The sequence below is a fragment of the Protopterus annectens genome, chromosome 8.part0 (assembly GCF_019279795.1).
Source record: "Protopterus annectens isolate FY-2018-M chromosome 8.part0, PAN1.0, whole genome shotgun sequence".
Taxonomy (NCBI): Eukaryota; Metazoa; Chordata; order Ceratodontiformes; family Protopteridae; genus Protopterus; species Protopterus annectens.
Window position 1 is genome coordinate 171,628,083 of NC_056741.1, and position 21,698 is coordinate 171,649,780.

A 21,698-nucleotide genomic window follows, 5' to 3' on the forward strand; every position below is an offset into this window, starting at 1 on the left:
TTAGAAGTATTAGGTACAGCAGCGGGTAGAGAAAGTAAGGTAGAATAGCTTTGCAAGTTAGGGTGATATCTAGTGGACAAAAGGTTAGTTACAGAAGAGGGTAGTTAGAAGGTAATAACATGAGCGGGAGAGAAAAAGAAAAAATTACTCAGGCCGAGAAAGGAGGGAGGAGGACAGGCCAGAAGGGGAGAATGCAGCAACTAGTGTGAGGCAAGGGGGGGGGGGGTGCGGCTGCTAGGAGTCCTAACTAGATAGCGTCACTGAAGGCCAGGGAAAAAAATCTAATTTATACAAAAATGTAAAAAGAATAACATTAGCTAGATGAAGGAACACATACTTTCTAGCTTCCTTAAATACAAGGTTCAGAGTAGTGAGACCAAAATCTTTGAAGTAACAGGGGATGAGGCAGTAGAAGATCATTTAAATGGGTTCTTGCTCGCCAGGTAAATTCCCGTATGTCCAGGGAGTAGGATCAAGTTAAAGAGTTTCTAGTTTCCTTAAATACAGGGTTCAGAGAAGTGAGACCAAAAACTTTGAGGTAACAGGGGATGAGGCAGTAGAAGGTCCTTTAAATAGGTTCTTGCTCGCCAGGTAAATTCATGTATGTCCAGGGAATAGGGTCAAGTTAAAGAGTAGCACAGGATCACTACGGTTAGGAACACATAGCGGCCAGGGGTAAATTAGGATAAAGATCCATTCCCATCATTGTATTAGAAACCCAAAAGACTTAGTGAAATTAAACTAAGAGTTAATGTGCTCAGGGCAAGGGTGCTTTGTTGCTGTTAACTTTTTCTTCTTCAGAGTGTGTGTGTGTGTGTGTGTGTGTGTGTGTGTGTGTGTGTGTGTGTGTGTGTGTGTGTGTGTGTGTGTGTGTGTGTGTGTGTGTGTCATTTTATCTTTGCTTTACTGGTATGCTTTATATGCTGTACATTTGTCTTTTTTACATTTTGCTGCCTTTTTCTAAAGCATGTCTATGAGATACTTGGCAAGATGGTCTGATAGTTAATTTAAGCCTGTTGTGCAGGTTCGGGTGTTTAGAAAATAATAGCTGTTTTTAGAGCAGCCTAGGAAGACCATTCCTATTTTTAACCTGTTCCCTAATTAAATTAGTAACTATTGTGTAAAACCTGTTCTCTTTCCAGAAGTAGGTTTTCATAGACTTCTGTAATAAGCATTTGCTGTGAGATCCATTGCTTTGGCCTGGTATGGTTGCCACATATGCACTGTAGGTGATTCCCTAAAGGTTACTTTTTATCTAGAGTAAATGGCAGGCACTGAACTTAAAACAAGTGAGTTGCTACAGAGTGAAGGGATCCATATCTCATTTATGTCATATAGTGAGCAGAATGCAGATGTTTGAGCCACTAATTTCCCAGAAATGGGGATTTTTTGCTTGTCTTTGTCTAGGACCTTATTTATTACAATGAATGGCAGTGAAAGGAACCATTTATTAGGCAAGGCACTATGCTGAAAAACATCCTTGAGAGGACCAATCTTGTAAAGTGGCAGTAGAATCAAATAATGATAAAGCTTATAATAAAAACATAATTGATTATTATAAGTCTCATTGTATTGATAGTAAGATGTACATTCTTGTTTATACAAGATAACTGTCTCTTTTAGTTTACCTCTCAACTGTCCTGAATTACTCGGGTTTTATCGAGTTTTGGGGTCTAAATCATAGGGTGCCACGATTCACGAGTGGCACCCCTTTATTTCCGACTTTTCCACAGCTTCTTTTTTTATATTTCATTTTTCCCGGTTTTGAGCTGACGTCATCACGTGCGTGATGATGTCATCTCCGTCAGCGCTATCAGCCTGTCGGAATCAAGCTTTCTGTCATCGCGCCATTTCCTGACTTTGAATTGAAGCAAGCGGGTTATATGGATGGATCTTTTCAGTTATTCTGCAGAGCAGTGAAGTCATCAACCAACAAGTAGGAAACATAACTTTATTCTGTCGAGCAGGGAACTCGATGTAAACGAACAAGTAGGATACATGTCTTTATTCTTTTGGGCAGTTCAATTCTGCCATTCTCATTCGCCATTCTTTATTCTGTCAGCAAAGTGTGTGTGCATCTGTGTATTTATTTATTTTTAGGTTTGCATTATTTAATTCCTGTAAAATTCCATATACTTGCCTGAAGGACAGAAACATTTATCCATTTATATTTCCGAATACATGTACTACCCTTGTGGCTGAAAATGCGTTTAGAATCTGGTCTTGGTGTAGTGAAACTTTTTCATTAATAAATGATGACTTTGTAAGCAACATGTTATGCTGGAGTAGATTAAACAAGGAGCATGTTGTGTAAGGTGGAGGAGAGAGAAGAGAAATACTGAACAAGGCATTGAACTTTATTAATATTGTTGAATTTCGCTGGCAGTATGTCATACATAATTCCAGTATAATCTGGGTAGCATCTCCTTCGGTTGCCTTACATATTTTACCATTTGCAAATAAACAAACAGTGAAATGAACTGAACTGTAGCTTGCCTTGCTGTGATATACTTTTATCTAGATGTGCTGTGACATTGATTGTTGACTTTCCTTTCAAGCAACTGGAGCTGATCAGAATTCTAAGTCACTTTTAAGCACTTAAGCATAAAACAGCAAACTGAAAGCAATTTCTTAGTGCTGGCGTTTCCTTTTTACATTTTTGTAATATCACAGGTGTTGCAGCTAAATAAAAAAAATGGTAGAGGTACATTTACGTTGTAGCATGTGGACTACAAACAGTCTTCTGGTTTTTGTGGATGTCATTAGTCAGAGTTTTAACATGTTAATGATATTTTTCTTATTTTGTTTTTCTCATTCATCAATCAGCCATTGGTTTAGGCCCAGATTTCTGGGGGGGGGGGGGGATTGCAGGGTTGGGAGTTGTATAATCTCTGACCATTTGCTGTTGTCTGTTGGGTAACAGTTTACTTTAACTGGAAATTAGGAGTTTAGTGAGTAGAGTTAAGGCTCTAATTTGTGAATCTTACAAGATTTTAGAGAATCCTGTGTACGTTGTCACATACTTTTATTATTTGTTTAATAGGGGCCTGTACATGGTGAATATCAGCAGTCCATTAATTAAGATACCAGCGGTACACATGGCATTTTGGTAGTATAGACATCAGTTTATTTTTCCTGTGTTGGACAGGTACTACTGATAGCTTTTTATGGGGGGGCTTTTGAGTTGAAAAGAGAGCCAACTGCATGTTCATGTAACTTATACTTAGAGTGACTAGTGACTACATGTGTAAGTCAGGAAGGTTTCATCCCCTGATCTTGAGCCCCCCCCCCCCCCCCCCCCATCTTTCAAAGTAGTGCATATGTTTATTTTCATAAACTTCCCAATCGAATATTGTGAGAGATGTAAATTGCCTGCCATTTGGGAATGCTTAACAGATGTTCAGCACAACAGCTGTCATTGTTACATTAGTGGCCTGCCCATTTTACAGAGAAAATAATCCACATATGTATGTAGTTATAAATCACTTTGTTATAAATCACTTTATGTCCCTGAATATTTTTAACAGAAGATTTCTACCAAATAAATTTATTGCAAAATTAGAACTATAAACTAGTCATAATTTGCACTTCATTCTTGGAAGCATTTTTTAACTTTACTCAGCCTTTGCATTTTTTTTTGTGTGTGTCAGAGGTCTAGCACATTCTGATCTACCTAAGAGGTAAACAAACTGACAGACACTTTCAGTTCTTGGTTTCAGCACTGTAAATGTTTGCCTTTCTTCTGCTGTTAGGGAATAGCTAATCCAACTCTTTACCCATTTAATATATAGAAAAGAGTAGTACCGTGTGAATAGTAGTGGTCCTAGCTCTTGCTGCGTACATGCCAGGGGGAAACTGTCCGTCAGTTACAAAAAGGAGAATAAAACTTCTTTATCTTTTTGTGTGGAAAATGTGACTAATTCTTGTCTTATACTTTCTTCATGTGTCTCCCTTTCACTGTGGTTACTTTAAGAACTAATACTTCAGTGGTCCATGTGACGTCCCCACTATGGGCCAGTAATCAAGGAGCCTGAAAACTCACCACTGACACTGGAGAGGGATGTTCACTTGGAACACAAACGGATACTCCCAGTATTTCCAGATGCAGCTTTCTGCATCAAGCATAATTTCCCTTAAGAGCACACAGGGAACACAGTCCGGCATCTGGGTTCCCCCTCTGTCAAGATCCCCAGTAAGACTCCCCACTAGCACAGCTGTACAGTGGAGTCCTCAGCCAAGTGGCCTATAAAATGTAAAAATAAAATCCAGATAATCCATTGTAGAAGTAAAGCAGTATGTAAAGCAGTATGTATGTACATAGGTTCATAGGTTGGTACTAGGCTATCATCCCTAGGGCCTATACAAGCCTAGCCATAACAATTCCCTGGCTATTTCTTCCCACATTATTTACTTTCCTGGACCCCTGTCTAGCAGGGCGACTGATGTGATCCCTGGGGTGAATTTCCTTTCTCCCATCCAATCGTCAAGGTTCCTCTTGAAGAGGTCCAAAGAGGCACTCTGCTTGACATGTATGGGCAATCTATTCCAGAGTCTGGGGAGTCTCTGGGTCAGGAACCTATCCCTCTGGCATGTTTTGTTTATTGTGATGACAAGGTTTAGATCCCTGGAGCGTGTAGCTCTGAGGGATTGGGATTTCTTTAAGAGTAGCATGTCCAACAGCTCTGGGTTTGACATGGCCTTGTATGTTAAGCAGAGATCGCCTCTGAGTAGACGATATGCGACAGAGTATAGCTGGAGTTTTTTAAGGTGGTCAGCATAGGGCATCTGCTTTAGGCCTGTGATTCTTTTAGTGAGGTATTTCTGAGGCCTTTCCAGTTGTTGCAGATGTCTTGAGAGGTACATACCAAATGGGGCATTGTATTCTATAATGGGTCTAATGAGGGATGAGTACAGTGGGACAATGACCTCCTTTTTTCTGGATGAAAAGCCCTTCGTGATGAGGTGTGCCACATAGAAGGATTTCCTGACAGTTGTGGTGATGTGGTTATCGAAGGTGAGACCACTGTCCACCTGTGTCCCTAAGTCTCTTATCACACTTTCTGTGTTTAGTGTACTGCCACCTATATGGTAATTCATGGATACATGTCTTTTCCCAAAGGGGCTAATACATTTCTTGGCATTGAGCTTGAGCCCATGGCTCTGGCACCAAGCATCTGTTTCTGTAAGGCCCTTTTGTAGAGTATCCACATCATTTGGGGATTCAATAATGGCTCCCAGTTTGCAGTCATCTGCAAACTTTGTTAGCCAGAGTCCCTTAGTGTTGACCTGTACTTCAGAGAAGTAGATGCCAAACAAGAGCGGCCCCAGGACTGAACCCTGAGGTACTCCACTTGTCACTTGTCTGGAGATGGATTTGGAGTCGGCTACTTTTACAGTGTGGGTTCTGTCAGTAAGCCATTTAGCAACCCATTGGGTGACATAGGGATTAATGCCCAACTTAGTAAGTTTATCTATGATTCCAGAGTGGGGGATGGTGTCAAAGGCCTTGGCAAGGTCTAGATAGGCTGTGTGGACCACCTTACCCTTGTCCATGGCTCTGGAGACAGATTCAAAGAAGTCAATCAGGTTCAGGAGACAAGATCGGCCCTTCACAAACCGAAACTGGGTGGGGTCCAGTGTTTGAAGGTTGCCAATGTCTTTGTTTATAAGTTCCATGATAATACGCTCCATGGCCTTGCAGATAAGGCTTGTCAGACTGATGGGACAGTAGTTTCCGGGATCCAAGGTGGATCCCCCCTTGTGGATTGGGATAACTGTAGCTCTGTGCCACTCAGTGGGCACGAAACCTGAGGTGAGGCTATGATTAAACATGACACTTAGGTGAGGTGCCAGTTCATATTGGAGTTCATGTAGTACACAGCCCGGGATGTCATCTGGTCCCATGGATGCTGTATTCTTGGCTTTAGAGAGTGCGTTTTGTACCTGTGTGGCCGTTATTACTGGAATTTGGCAATCTTCCGGTATTGAGATTGGCCATTTAGGGGGTGAGAGGGGGGTGAAGTTGGCACTGAATCGATCTGCCAGGAGTTTATGGTAAATGGGGCAAAATAGGTAGATAATGGGACATTGGAATGGCTGCAGGGGGACTCTGGTGCCATATTTTGGTTGTCTGTTCTACAGTTTGTGTTTGAATGTTGGTATCCCACAATTCCATTGGAGTCGGTGGGGTGACATGATTATGTATGCAAATTTAATGTTAATCAGCGTACAGATTTGTACCTATTTTTCATGGGCCTTGTCCAGATTTTTGATGTTTCCAGGTTGAGAGGTGTTTCACATGAGTCATAATGTTTTCTGCTGAGGTTTCTTCCTGTCATCTGGCATTCCCATGTCTATTTAGTATGTTAAAGTTCCTGGGAAGTAATATTTTTCATAAAATTATACCCTTTCCTGTGGCGTTTTTAGATCATTCACTGCCATCTCTTTCCTTGCTTTTTAAGCAATGAGCAAAGCTCTGTGAAACTGAATGTTGTTACTATTGCTTCTTAAGCAATAAGCAAAGCTCTGTGAAACTGAATGTTGTTACTATTTTATGCATACACCAATGTTAATATTTTTTCGATTTCCTGTTACTTACAGATTCAAAAGAAGAAAACAATGCTCGCTGACCATCGTCAAAATGCTCAGCATGAAAACTATGTTAAGAAGTTAGGCAACAAATAAAACAAAAGATTTATGGCTGCATTATTTCAGGCCTTTCTTTTTAATGTTTCTTTGACTCATGCAGTGCAAACAGATTTCTTTAATTTTTGCTAAAGAATGTAGAGGGATCTATACTATAGTTGTATTTTATGTGATGAAATGAAACTGTTTTGTCTCCTGAAAATGATTTATAATAAAACTCATTTTATTAAATACATTTATTTTAACATAAAGACAAGCTATGTTTTGTTTACTTAACAAGATAGTACAAGGCAAATGCAAACAAAGTGTTATACCAGAATGAATATAGTTATCTTGTATTTAGGATTATCAAATCTTAAAATAATGCTTTTGTAAGCTTAAGTATTCAGAATCTGTAAAAAGTTTTAAGTATGTTCATTCATAGTTTGTCTCACTGCATTTCTCTGCTTATTAAAAATCATAGGTCAGTTCTTTTGTTCCACTATCCAATATCAAATGTCAAGTTACCCCTCTCCAAAGTTACCGCTGGATGAACTGAGCTGGTCAAAAGGTTGTTTGGAGAAAAGCAATTTTGCATAGGGGTAAGCGTTCCTGAACCCCAGTGCCTCCTTACTTAATTTGTGGTTGTACAACCACACAGAAAAATGGAAATTCAGAAAAATAAATAAATAAAACTATGAATCTCTGCCAGTGCTGTAACAAGAACGGTGTAAGCAGTGTTTGGTGTGAGATCCATACTAGAAATGACTGCCAATGAGTTGCAGTTGCAATTCGTGCAAATGCAATCAACAAGCTACAGTCTCAGCCACTATACAGGGAACCATTGTAAGGAAAGTTAAATCTTATCCCAGTGTCATCTCAAAAATGAAATTCCCCAGTATGGTTTCAACCATATCAACTAATTAATAAGCCCATCTAATTACTGAATTGTTCATTCTGGAACAGTATCCATTTATTTTCCTCTACTTTCATTGACACTACGAGAAAATGGTATTATGACACCACAAAGAATTTTTTGCTTAGGTACAATTTAATAAAGATATTTGAAACAACAGTTTCAGAATGTTGGAAAAGAAATACTTTACTCTTGCATGAGGTATAACCATGAAGGTGGATCTACAGTGTCTGGAAGCATGTGAAGGAGGGGTCCCCTACCCCACACCCAGAAACGAAAGAAATGAAAATAAATAAATAAATAAAAACAGATGGATACATTTCAGATGAGTTGAGTTAAGTGATATCAGACCCAAACTCCTTTGATATGTAACATACATTCAAGAAAAAACTCTTACTTGTGACTTATCCTGCAGAATAAGTTTGTCTGAATAAGCATCGTTATATTTATCTTGCAAAAGCAAAGTACATAATTATTTAGTGCCTGGAGAATTGTGTGTATACATGAAATATGTACAAGACATGTGAATTGCAGCAATGATTACCTGTTCTGCCACCATGAAATTATCACAAACATCATACAATCACATCCTGCGTGAAATACTGACATTTAACTAGTGTTTTTTTTTTTTTATCTAAGGTGCTTCATGTACTTTCCCACAAAGTAAATAAAGATAAAAAGATTTTGTTGACAGGCATTCAAACAATATTGCTGTGCTCTAGTGCAGAATACATTGTAAGCAATAGACAAGAAGGGAGGCAACTACAGCCGGAGGTTTATAGAAGTGAATGCAATCATAGAATCTGTATCGTGCACATCTTGTAAAATTAAATGATGCTAAAAGAGGCAGTCAGAAGAGATGGAGATTGAAACTGCATAACTTTTTCCATGAAGCTGTCCTCCGCTGTGCATTACATGCCTGCCAGAAGCTTAACATGAAGAAACAACTTACTTGAGTACAGAATACTCAGGCAATTTTAATGGCTTGGTTTAACATTTTTCTGTTCACTGACAAGTATATCTGTGCAGTCTTGTCAGACCCTGGAATCAAGAAAACTATTTTCTCTTAAAACACATCTGTGGTTAGTCACATGTCTCTACTCACTGCAACTTTCACTTCCATTTAAATGCACATCAGATTTATACCAATACTGGATTGGGCTGGATTCCCAGTTGTACTGTTCCCTGGATTTATGCTAGCAACCCTTCAGTACTATCAGCTTCAGTTACAAAATTAATGATAATGATGAACTTTAGACAATAAATGTGACTTTAATACATTTTGCAGTATCCACACATTGCAGTTTTCCATCACTCCCAGACCCAGAAATCTACACAGTAACAAGGGTCTATATTAAAACACCGAACTTTCAAAATTTCAACTGTTCTAACATCGAACCCTAGTAATCGAAAATTTAAAACATTGAACATATACAGAACAACAAAGTTTTTCCTAGGAAAAAATTTGCTGTTCCAAAACACACACACACAACACAAGCACACCAAACAAACAGCAATCCACACACATACACCTAAACTCTTACACCTAACCCTACACTAAACTATACATACACCACTAACTATCCACTTACCTTAACCCTAACCCTAAGGTCTGTCACTATCGCACAGTCACCTCAACCACACCCTAACCCTCACGTCCACATAATCACACACTTACCTGACCCGCGCCCTAACTCACCTAACCCTCACGTCCACACAATCGCACACTTACCTGAACCCGACCCATAACTTTCCACCACAGCGCTGAAAATATCAAAGCAACAGAAACAGACAACTGAATTCTTTCCCTAGGAAAAAATTTGGTTTTCTGTTTCTTCGATATTTTCAGCATTTGCTGAAAATGGGTCGATATTAGAACACTCGAAATTTTGAACGTTCGGTGTTCTAATATAGATCCAATAACAATAGGTTGTGGCAATTCCCAAGTGTCACTAATCATTTTAGTGACATTAATTTGTATGCTATCAACCAAGCTTAAGCAACAAAATACAGAAAATAGGCTCCCTACTGAAATTTCAGCACTCAAAATGCCAGATGCCAACAACCCCCCCCCCCTCAAAAAAAGACCAAAATCACAGGAGAAGATCACATTTTGAAAATCACTCTTCTCCTTAATTCTTTTTGAAGGGGGAGAATCTCTCTTTGCAAACACCCCCACACCCCAAATGTATTTGTCAACTCTGAGATCATATCTCTGAGAACAGGGAATATTCCGAGAAATGGCATCTTAGAATTAGTATATATAAGTCCAATATTTCAGCCTTTCAGTCTCCGTATTTCGGGACTTGCTGTAGCTGATCCAAACATTTCAAATTGTTACCCAGAAGATAATTCTAATTCTCAGATGTTATGATACAATGAATGTAATGCTTCATCATCATGCCACCACTCCTCGCTCACCTTCCATTCATGAGCACAGACATTGATTTAAACTTATTTACAAAAACAGAACTCCATGCCCATGAAATAAAACTGAAATAATTATACCTGAGATTGTTAAGTGTAATTTCTAGTTGATACTGTGATTCTATTATAATTTTAGTGACAAAATGAAAACATATTATAAACATTGAACACTAGGTTTACAGTTAATACATGTTGTGATGAATGAGTGTTATGGCCTAAAATGCAACATATCATGTAAAGTCATGAGTTTCCAATAATCATACAGCCCATATTCCAGAATTTATTGTATATTTCCCAAAAGGAAAATTCAGGTCCTTTACCCAAGGTGTAGAACCAGCTTAATAACAAACTGGAAGCAAATCTTTACTCCACAAAGGGTATTAGTTATGAAAAGCACTTAACAATACATGTATGTGGTATCACAGCTTCAGTTTGCAAGCATTATGAATAATTATTGCAGTGAAATGATTTAAGAACCAGTTTAATGGGCCATGTCCTTCCTTTTCACATCTCTGACCCAAAAGGGAACTTCTCAGGGCAGGTACAAAATCAGCTTTCAGAATGGAATTCGGAGCACAGCTAGTGCACTGTATAAGGTGGGAATCGAACACTGTTCCGAAAGTTTAGTCCCAAATCAATACAAATTGCTTAAACTAATAACTTTTTTTTAAATTTTATAGTACATTACTTTGATGGCAGAAGGAGACTAAGACTATCTCATTTACCTTTTTAATTGCCTTAACCTTCTAACTTTACTCCATCCCATCTTTGCACTTACCCTTTTTCCACCTGTCCTACTACTTTTTGAATTCCTTTGTGGATTTCAACGCCATCACACATTCTGGTAGCTCATTCCATGGGTCAGTGACTTCTCTGTGAAGATGTATATTCAGCGTTCCAGGGAGTAGTTAGTCCTGATAATCTGTTCCTTGTGCCCCTCTTTACCTAGTGCCCTTTTTGTTCAGAATGACCTCTTTGTATCTCCCTAACATGCTGTTGTGCACCAGTGTCATATCTCCTCATCTCTTCTGGTTTGAAGTGACAGCACTAGCTTATCTAACGTTTGGTCATATTACTTCTACTACATCACAACATTTTTTTTTGTAGCCTTCATCTTAATTCCTTCCATCAGCCTGATGTACTTTTCCTTATATGGCCTACAGAACTCCAGGCAGTCCAAGAGTGGTCTGACCAAGGCCATAGAGAGTCATTAGTCCTGGAATGTGTTCCCTCCAGGCTACACCACAGCATTCTGTTTGCTGTTGCCATTGCATTTTCACTCTGCTTCAGGTGTCCCAATCCAGATGAAATCAACAACACTCCCAGATCCTTTTCCTTCTCTTTTGATATTGGTTCCTCTCCCCATTGCTGATGTTTCACACCAACATTGATTTGACTGAAATATAGTACTTTACATTTGTTTGCAGTGAATCTCAGCTGCTACTTTTGTCCATTTTCAATTCTTTCAAATACTTTTCTAGACTCATCCTCCCATCCCCCACTACTGTACCTATTTTTGTGTCGTCAGCAAAGTGGGTGATCCTGCTCTCTATTTCCTGAGATATGGCTGAGACAAGGATACTAAACACTAGTGGAGCCAGGACAGACCCCTGTGGTACTTCACTAGACACTGCCCTAGTGCCTGACATTGTCCCTGTCTCCACAACCTTCTGAATCTCATTCTTCAACCATGCAGTTCTCCACGTCATTAGTCTTAGAAGTACCACAACAGTTTTCCTGTCCATTTCATGTGGGAGATAGTGTCAAAAGTCTTGCTGAAGTCTAGGTCAACTGCTTCTAGGGGCATTCTGCTGACAAGATCATATATAACCTGGTCATAAAAAAGTGTATAAGGTTTGACTGACAGCTCTTTCTGCTCATAAACACATAATAATAGCTGTCCTGGCTATTGGAGTCCTCTAGTAATGCCACCAGCCTCCCTCTAAGGATTCTCTGCATGGTATTCCTGTCACTTTTGTTAATTAACAGGCCTGTAGATCTCTAGATTTTTTTCTGTACTCACCTTGTAAATGGTACCACATTTGCTGTCTTCCAGTCCTCATCACTTTTACACCAGTCAGTGATCTGTTAAAGACTTTGATCGGGGCATCCGCCAACATACAAAACAGGTGTCTAAGGACTGTGTGAAGGCAACTAATCTGGTTCTTGTGATTTATCCTTACTAAGATCAAACACCTTCCTCTTGTTGTTGTGTCTTTCGGCTTTTCCCGGTTAGGGGTCGCCACAGCGGAACTCCAGTCCACTAATGATTGGCAGTAGATTTTTACGTGCCGAGTTGCCAGCCCTGACGCACAACCTTCAATGAAGGTACGCCAGTTCATGCATGTCTCCACACAGAAGACGCTTTAGCTGAGAATCAAACAGAACGTCTTACTGTGAGGCGACAATGCTACCGCAGCACCACCACTGCAGTAACCACATCATTCTGATGACTTGCAACTATTCTCCCCATTCTGCCTTGCCTGTTTCCAAACATGGCAACCTCCACCTGCAGTCTTTTATGAAGACAGTTGTAAAGTATTCATTTCTTACCTGTACTTTTTTCCCTCTCTTCTGTGATCCTCTTCCTATCTTTGATCAGCCTCATCAGTTGCGTCCCTCCCTTCTTTCTTTTATATGCCTAAAAAATCCCTTGCTGTTTGATCCCCTTACTACTTCCCTTTCAGCTTTACTCTTTTCTGCCTTTACCAGCGTTGTTACCTTTTTGCTGCTTTCCATATATTGTACTTTATAACTTCCACATTCCCTCCTTTCTCCCTCTTTTTTTTGTTTACAGTAATTGCTAGTCTCACATTCCTATGCAGCCACATTGTCCTTCTTCTCTTTCTGCATTTTTGCTGCTCACACACACTCTTGTCCATAGGCTCGTCTGTAGCATATCTGACACATTCACCTGGCTTGCTCTCTTTGATCATGGTCTCCTTCCTCTTAACTCCTCCCCTTTCTGATTGATCTTCACATAGGAGGCAAGTTTCAGTTCATACTTACCTGGAGGATTAGATTTTGCTACTGAATTGTTTTGTTAATCTTTTTGACTTTGATTCTAGAAGTTGAGGTATTAAATTTGTTCTTACATAATCCTGCTTTTGTACAGTTTGTTTATACAGGGGTTCCACCATAGGGGTTTATACCTGAACCTCATTGTATTTGTGTCTGAGGGGGATAAATGCCTCAATACATGGTTGTAGGTGAGCACAGAAACTGTCTGCAAATGTAGCAGTGTGTGAGGCGGGGTCAGCAAGGGAAGGGGGGATACTTAACATTTCATCAGTCATTAGCTAGCTGTAATCAGTTTGCCTTAAAATAGTATCTAAAAATAAAAGGGTTTAACAATAAATCAGAGTTTACTTTCATAGTGAATATTCATAGGTTCATAGGTAGATACTAGGCTATCTGCCCTAGGGCATTTACAAGCCTAGCCAGAGTGTGTTTGGCTTTCGCCACCCTTTTAGATTAGATGACTGTGCCCCAGTATAGTAGGTCACAGAAGATAGCCCATTTAAGGTTAGTTTAAAGTGCCCCTGTCTAGCAGTGACACAGAGGAGATCCCAGGGGTAAATCTACGGTCTCCCATCCAATCGTCAAGATTCTTCTTGAAGAGGGTCATTGAGGGGCTCTGCCTAACATGGATTGGGATTTTGTTCCAGAGTAAGGGGAGCCTCTGGGATATGAATCTGTCTCTCCAGCATGTCCTATTTATTTCTGTGCTGAGGTTTAAGTCACTGGAGCATGTAGCTCTAAGGGATTTGGATTTCCTGAGGTGGAGCATGTCCATTAATTCTGGGTTGGACATGGCTTTATACGTCAGGCACAGATCGCCTCTGAGTAGGTGGTAAGCAACTGAGTAGAGCTGGAGTTCCTTTAGTCCATCTGCATAGGGCATCCGCTTGAGTCCCTTAATCCTCTTGGTGAGGTACTTTTGGGGTCTTTCTAGTTGTTGCAGGTGTCGGGTAAGGTACATCCCAAATGGGGCATTGTATTCAATTATGGGCCTGATGAGTGATGAGTAGAGGGGCACAGTGACCTCTCTTGATCTAGATGTGAACCCTTTCATGATAAGGTGGGCTATATAGAAGGTCCTTCTAACCACTTTGGCAATGTGATTGTCAAAGGAAAGATTACTATCTACTTGGGTCCCCAGATCCCTAATTACTTGTTCAGTACTTAATGGATTACCACCTATGTGGTAATTTGTGAGCACTTTGTTTTTCCCAAAGGGGATGACTATGCACTTTTTGGCATTTAGCTTCAGGCCATGGCTCTGGCACCAGTTATCCGTCTCTGTGAGACCATTTTGGAGGATGCTTGTGTCAGTCGGCGAGTCTATTATGGCCCCCAGTTTGCAGTCGTCTACGAACTTGGTCAGCCAAATTCCTCCTGTGTTAGCCTGTACCTCAGAGAAATATATACAGAACAAGAGAGGTCCCAGGACTGAGCCTTGTGGGATGCCACTTGTAACTGGTTTAGAGTCTGACATGGCACCTGCAATTCTGACCATGTGGGTTCTATCCCTAAGCCAGTTTGCAACCCATCTTGTGATATAGGGGTTGATATTTAAGCTGGTGAGCTTGTTTATGATGCCCGAGGGGGGTATTGTGTCGAAGGCTTTTGCGAGATCAAGATAGGCTGTGTGGACTACCTTCCCTTCAGATATGGCCTTGGTGACTGTTTCAAAGAAGTCGACCAGGTTCAAGAGGCAAGATCTGCCCTTAACAAAGATGAATTGGGTAGGATCCAGTGTTTGGAGGTTCCCAATGTCTTTGTTTATGAGTTCCATGATGATACGCTCCATAGCTTTGCAGACCAGACTAGTCAGGCTTATAGGGCGATAGTTACTGGGGTCTGTTGTGGCACCACCTTTATGGAGTGGGACCAATGTTGCTGTACGCCATTCTTTGGGTACATATCCTGTTGTAAGGCTGAGACTGAGCAGTGATTTTAAGTGAGGCTTCAGTTCTTCTTGGAGCTCGTGTAAAATGCAGCCCGGGACACCGTCCGGTCCCATAGATGCTGTGTTTTTTGCTTTGGAGAGGGCAGCTCTCACCTGTGCATCTGTGATGTCGGGGGGGGGGGCTACACTTTGTTGGGATAGTCATTTGCACATTTGGGGGGAAGAGGGGGAGAAGTTTGCACTGAACCTGTCTGCCAGGATGTTGGCAATGTCCTGTGGGTTCAGTGTAATTTTTTGTCATTTTGCACTAACTCAGAGCATATCTGGGAGTTTCCACCCAAGTTCCTGACATAACTAAAGAAGGCCTTATGATCATCTTTTGCGTCTTGTGCAATTTTTCTTTTGAAGCTAGCCTTGGATGCTTTTATGAGGGAGCGTAGTTTCTTGCTAGTACTGATCAGAGTTGCCTTCCCTTTTTGGGATTTTGCTCTATCCTGTAGTAACTTCCTCCCTCTGTTGTATAGCCTATTTATGGCTGGGGTCCACCAGACAGGTCTCCTGCCTTTGGAGGAGTGTCTTGGTTTTGTTTGGGATAGCACGATCTATGCATTCCTGTAAGTATCCATAGAATGCATTTGTAAGGGGTTCTGCGGTTTGGGTCGTAATTTCCACTGGCCCAGGGGCTTTGTAGGATTCCATTTCAGTTCTGAGAAGTGTGAAGTTTGCTTTTGAGAAGTTTTTGACCGTGGTTTCCTTTGCTGGGGGTGTGGATGAGATATGGACATCCATCATGATTAATTTATGGTCAGATCTTACTAAAGAAGGGTATACCTCAGGTATAGAACATAGAGTACCCATGTTGGTGATAATCAGGTCCAATATGTTTTCCCCTCTTGTGGAAGTGGTGGCCAGTTGTTCCATAGCATTTCAGTTTATAAATTCTAGGAACCATTGGGCGAGGGTGTTGGGGCTTGAGTTGTGCTCCCAGTCTATGTTTGGGTAGTTGAAGTCACCCAATATAATGGTGTTTGGAGAGACCTTCATATTCTCCATACTGATAGATGGTCAGATATGGCCAAAGAAAGAGTAACTACAGGTGCAGAGCTTAGTTGGATTATAGTGGTGAGAAACAGAGTCAATAATTTTGATCTCCTAGTTGTGATGTGAACAATTTAGTCTAAGGAACTAGCATTTGTGAAATACTGGAAGTGTTGTGCATAATTATTGGTGGTAGAGTAGGCTTCCTTGTTAACAAAAAGATAGCTGAGATCCCCCAAGGAAATAATGCTAGGTTTAATGGGGAGGGACCCCAGTTTGTTTAGATTTGCCTAACTGGTTGCAGGTCACATGGAGGGAGTAGGTTATGATGTGGTATATATTTTTATTGACAGTATGTTGGATATGGAGGAGTACAAGGTCATTGTCCTGCCTTATGACTCTAGATGTGATTTGGCTTCTTAGGAATATGACATACCCCCTCCAACAATACAGTCATTTTTGGTGACGGGTTTAAAAGAGTGAGAATCATTGAAACCAGGCATTGTGGGGTGTGATCGCTACACTGAAACCATGTTTCAGTAACTATAGCGATATCTATTTTTTGAGAGTCAGGAAGAGTAAATTCTTATTTAGGTTTTGGGCATTGAGTAGTGCCATCTTTATATAGCCTTGATTTTGATATACTATGTTGCTAGTTTCAGGAGATTGGCCTTGCCTAAAATAGGAACTATGGAAAAAGAAAAAGTTTTGGCCGATATGTGAAAGCGATGAGGAGAGACAGGTGCAGGAAATCCTTAGAAGACTTACGGTTGTCAATTCTCTTGCCACATGCTCATATATTTTGGACTCCCTTATAATGACACCAAGAACTAAATTCATAGCTAAAGTCAATTATCTTTTGTGTGCATTATGGCATCATTTTTGGTGATGGCAGGATGCAACTTAATATTACTTTAATACCAACTTCAGATGTATAGGCTCTGAACTTCATCATATTCCTTTTATATGATCCAAGGAGATGAGTCTCAAGTCATTCACTCCCACATGTGCAATGAAAAAGTCATATGTGTATCTCGAGTGAACTGACCTGAGGACCCTAATATGACATGGCAGATCCTGGCACCTGTGAGACAGCTTATTGTCACCCTGTTATTGTTCAGCCTGTCAAGTGGTACATCTGTGTATATCACTATGGAATCACCTACAACAATGACATTACCAAGTTTATACTACTTCATCGAGGTTTTTGGAAACTCGAAATTGATATGGTCAAGACCATATGATCAAGTTTCCGAAAACTTGAAAGAAAAAATCTAGCTTTTTACAGGGAGGCAAGACCCCCTGCACCACTCCCATGTGGGAGGCTGCACTGACCACACTCCCTGCAAATTGTATATACCACTTTGAGATCGCACTACAGTGGGGATAAGAGTAAATTCCCCAGTCCCCACTGTACCATGATCTACACAGAACAGCTTCAAAGGAGAATTTACCCTTTTCACTACTGTAGTGTGATCTCAGAGTAGGTATATATAATTTGCAGGGGGTGTGAGGGGGTGTAGACCCCACACTGGGGCTATAGGGGGCTTGCCCCCCTGCAAAAATGTAGATTTTTTTTGTTTGTTTTGAGTTCTCAGAAACTCGATCATATCGTCTCGACCATATGAATTTTGAGTTTTCTAAAACTTGATGAAGTACTATAAACCTGACATTACTGTATGTGTATTCTTGACCTTGCTACCTTCAGGCAGTTAGCCTGCCAGATAGGTGAACCTGTTATGTTCTTTCACTATGTACTGCCTCGATGGATGCTGTTTGCTTCTAAGTGTGATGCTGAGTATCCTTTATTCCCAACTTATATCCTGGAGGCCTTTGAGGTTTGGGCAGGGATTTTTTAAGCACCTCATTATAAGATGACATATTTACTGATTTAGGGTTGTGTGATGCGGGTGTCAATACTGACAACCCGGATAGTACTACTAATACGTCTATAGCCTCCAAGGTTAGCGTATGTTTGCACCTCTTACATCTGAACTCATCTTGTGGAAGAAGTAAAATGCTATCAGTAAACATTAGGTAGTTGTTGCACTGCCTTAGAGTGCCTTGTGCTATCAGGCTAGCTGCAGATAGTGCTGAAGCCTACAGCTTCATGACTCATATTGCCTTGTGTGTAAGGAGTAAACTGATGAGATTTGCTTCAAGGAATGGGGAGTTTATATTAATTATTAATTAGGAGAGGAGATATGACTTGCCAGTGAAGTAAGAATGTACAGTCGGGATAAAAGTGCAAAAAGTAAAGTAGGGTAGTGCAGTCTACACTGCAGTAGGTACACAAGTGCTCAAAGTGGCTTGGCACCTCCATCTTAACACAACTAGACAAATACACTTCAAGTTATGGTCAGATTTTTACAATTTCAAGTCTGATCAGTTTACACAAGGGAGCTGCAATACAATGAGTATTAGCTGTAATAATGAGTCTACAGCTACAGAGACAGCAGTTTCAGTAAATGGTTTAAATACAGTATAACCTTTTGGCCACCTAACCTGGACTGAAACACCAAAGGTGGAGGCATGTCTATATTCATTAAGAATATACACACCTCCAGGCTAGTTGCTCAGCATAATGCATCCATGATTATCCAAGTGCAACTAATTCTGGGCAAGACCGCAATCCAAATTGTAACTTGCTACAGATCCCCCACCATGCCCCAGGATTCCCACTCCTCATTTCTTGATACACTGGAAAATATTAGGGTACAACCCAACACCCTAATAATGGGTGATTTCAACTACCCCACCATTAACTGGGAAAACTACTCATGTACCAATTATTTTGCTCAAAGTTTTCTGGAATTCATAAATACCAACGCCTTGGATCAACTTTTCCACACCCCCACCAGGGGCAGCAATATCCTAGACCTGGTCTTTACCAACATGGGTGACCAGTGTTCCACACCAGAGGTCAATTCCTCATTGGTCAGCTCTGAACACAAGCTATTCAGCCTAGACATCCACATTCTGCCCCCACCCCCCATTAGGGAAACTACTGTAAAGAATTTCTCCAAAGCCAACTTCACACTTCTTAAGACAGAGTGGCAAATGTCACAACACCCATGCAGATGGACAGTAGAGGTACGACTGCTGAATCCTACACAAATGCACTTTATAAGCACTTACACGAGTGCATGGATTGTGCTATCCCTAACAGAGCCAAGACGCTATTCTCCAAAAAAAGGAAGCCAATCTGGTGGTCCCCTGCCATAAACAAACTCTACAACAGAAGAAAGAAACTGTTGCAAAAAAGAGTAAAATCCCATGACTGGAAGAACTCCTTGGTCAGCCTCAGTAAGTAGCTGAGATCCCTCATAAAATCCTCCAAAGCTAGTTATGAAAACAAAATTGCCACTGATTCTAAAGACAACCACAAAGCATTCTATAGCTATGTCAGGAATCTCAATGGCAACACTCAGATCTGCTCTGAGTTACAGCACAATAGCACTAAATATACAGAACAAACTGATATTGGCAACATCCTGGCAGATAGGTTCAGTGCTAACTTTACCCCACCACCCCCTAAAGGACCCATCTGTATACCAAAAGAATGCACAGTTCCTGTAATCACGGCTGCACAGGTAAAAACCACACTCTCCAAAGCCAAGAACATAGCATCCATGAGACCTGACATCATCCCAGGCTGCGTTCTACATGAACTACAGAATGAACTGGCACCCCACCTAAGCACCATGTTCAATCATAGCCCCACCTCAGGCTTTGTGCCCACTGAATGGCACACAGCAACGGTTATTCCACTCCACAAAGGGGGAGCCACCACAAACCCCGGGAAATACCGCCCCATTAGCCTAACGAGCCTGGTCTGCAAGGCCATGGAATGTATCATCATGGAACTTATAAACAAAGACATTGGTAATCTTCAAACTCTGGACCCCACCCAGTTCAGGATTGTAAAAGGCAGATCATGTCTCCTAAACCTGATTGACTTCTTTGAAACAGTCACCAAAGCCGTAAACGAGGGTAAGGTGGTTCACACAGCCTATCTAGATCTTACCAAGGCTTTTGACACCATTCCCCACTCTGGAATTATAGATAAACTCACTAAACTAGGTATAAATCCCTACGTCACAAGATGGGTTGCCCACTGGCTCACTGACAGAACCCACACTGTGAAAGTAGCAGACTCCAGATCTGACTTCAGACCAGTGACAAGTGGAATACCACAGTGTTCAGTCATGGGTCCTCTCCTGTTTGGTATCTACTTTTCTGAAGTACAGGTTAACATAGAAGGTCTTTGGCTAACGAAGTTCACAGATGACTGCAAACTAGGAGCCATAATTGAAACTCCTAACGATATGGACATCCTACAAAAGGGCCTCACTGAGACAGATGCCTGGTGTCAAAGCCATGGCCTCAAGCTCAATGCCAAAAAGTGCATTGTCATCCTCTTTGGTAAAAACTATGTACCCATGAGCTACCACATAGGTGGTAGTCTACTTAACACCGAAAGTGTAAGAGATCTTGGGACACAGGTGGACAGTAGTCTCTCCTTTGATAATCACATCACCACAGTAGTCAGGAAATCCTTCTACATGGCACACCTCATCACAAAACGTTTCTCATCCAGGAAAAAAGAGGTCATTGTTCCCCTCTACTCGACACTCATTAGACCCATTATAGAGTACAATGCCTCTTTTGGTATGTGCCTCACAAGACATCTACAACAACTGGAAAGGCTGCAGAAATACCTCACAAAGAGGATTACTGGCATCAAACAGATGCCCTATGCAGACCGTCTCAAAAAACTCCAGCTTTACTCTGTCACATATCGCCTACTCAGAGGCAATCTCTGCCTAACATGCAAAGCTATGTCAAACCCAGAGCTGTTGGACATGCTCCACTTAAAGAAATCTCAATCCCTCCGAGCTACATGCTCTAGGGACCTAAACCTTGTCACCACAATAAACAGAATATGCTGGATGGATAGATTCCTGTCCCAGAGACTTCCATACTCGGGAACAAACTATCTATCTATAATCAAGCAAAGCTCCTCATTAGCACTCTTCAAGAAAAATCTGGATGATTGGATGGGAGATAGGAAATTCACCCTGGGGATCACTCCTGTGGCTCTGCTCGACGGGCACAGGAAAATAATTTTCTTGGGTGGCGAAAGCCAGGGTACCTTTTTGGCTAGGCTTGTATAGGCCCTAGGGCCAATAGCCTAGTACCTGCCTATGAACCTATGATCCTATAATTATTAAGCTGTGAGGCATGCTTTCCAAAACAGTAAAGGATTGTATCAAAGTCGGTTACTAACACCAGAATGGCAAATAGAGCAGAAGGCTGTAATCCGTAAATCAGTAGAAGAGGTTAAAATACATTATAACATTAGCAGCAGCAGAACTTGCAACAACAATGGGCCAGGTTCATTAATGCCTACACTAAGTGTATGCAATCTGTATTCAATAACATCCCTGCCACATGTTTCATGCTTTCTAGTCATTCATAAAGATTACACTAAGTGTACATGTATTATACACTTTCTAGTAACCTTTATGAATTCCCCTCAGTAATTAAAGCTGTAAGGAAATCAGCAGGAAAACTAAAATTAGGAGGAAGAATGTGTGAGTTATGCTCGTGTTGTCTGTTCAATCAGAATGGTGTGTACTTAGTGTACATTTAGTGTAAATGTTAAGGAAAACCAGGGAATATGAACAGCCTTCTGGATACTCTAAACAATGATTGTCAGTTTGTCCCAAATGCCGCAACAGCAGACAAGTAAATATAATGGGACAGTCTGTAGTTTAC

The 21,698-nt window shown here is 40.9% G+C and overlaps 1 protein-coding gene across 1 annotated transcript in view; it reads left to right on the top strand.

The window, feature by feature from the left end:
- LOC122808690 (alpha-2-macroglobulin-like) overlaps nt 1-6,896 on the top strand; it is a 1,814,690-nt gene extending 1,807,794 nt beyond the window's left edge. The window contains exon 36 of the mRNA XM_044079678.1: nt 6,601-6,896. Within this exon, the coding sequence (XP_043935613.1) occupies nt 6,601-6,629 (29 nt within the window). The 3' untranslated portion in view covers nt 6,630-6,896. The remainder of the gene's footprint in view (nt 1-6,600) is intronic.
- The last annotated feature ends 14,802 nt before the right edge of the window (nt 6,897-21,698 follow it).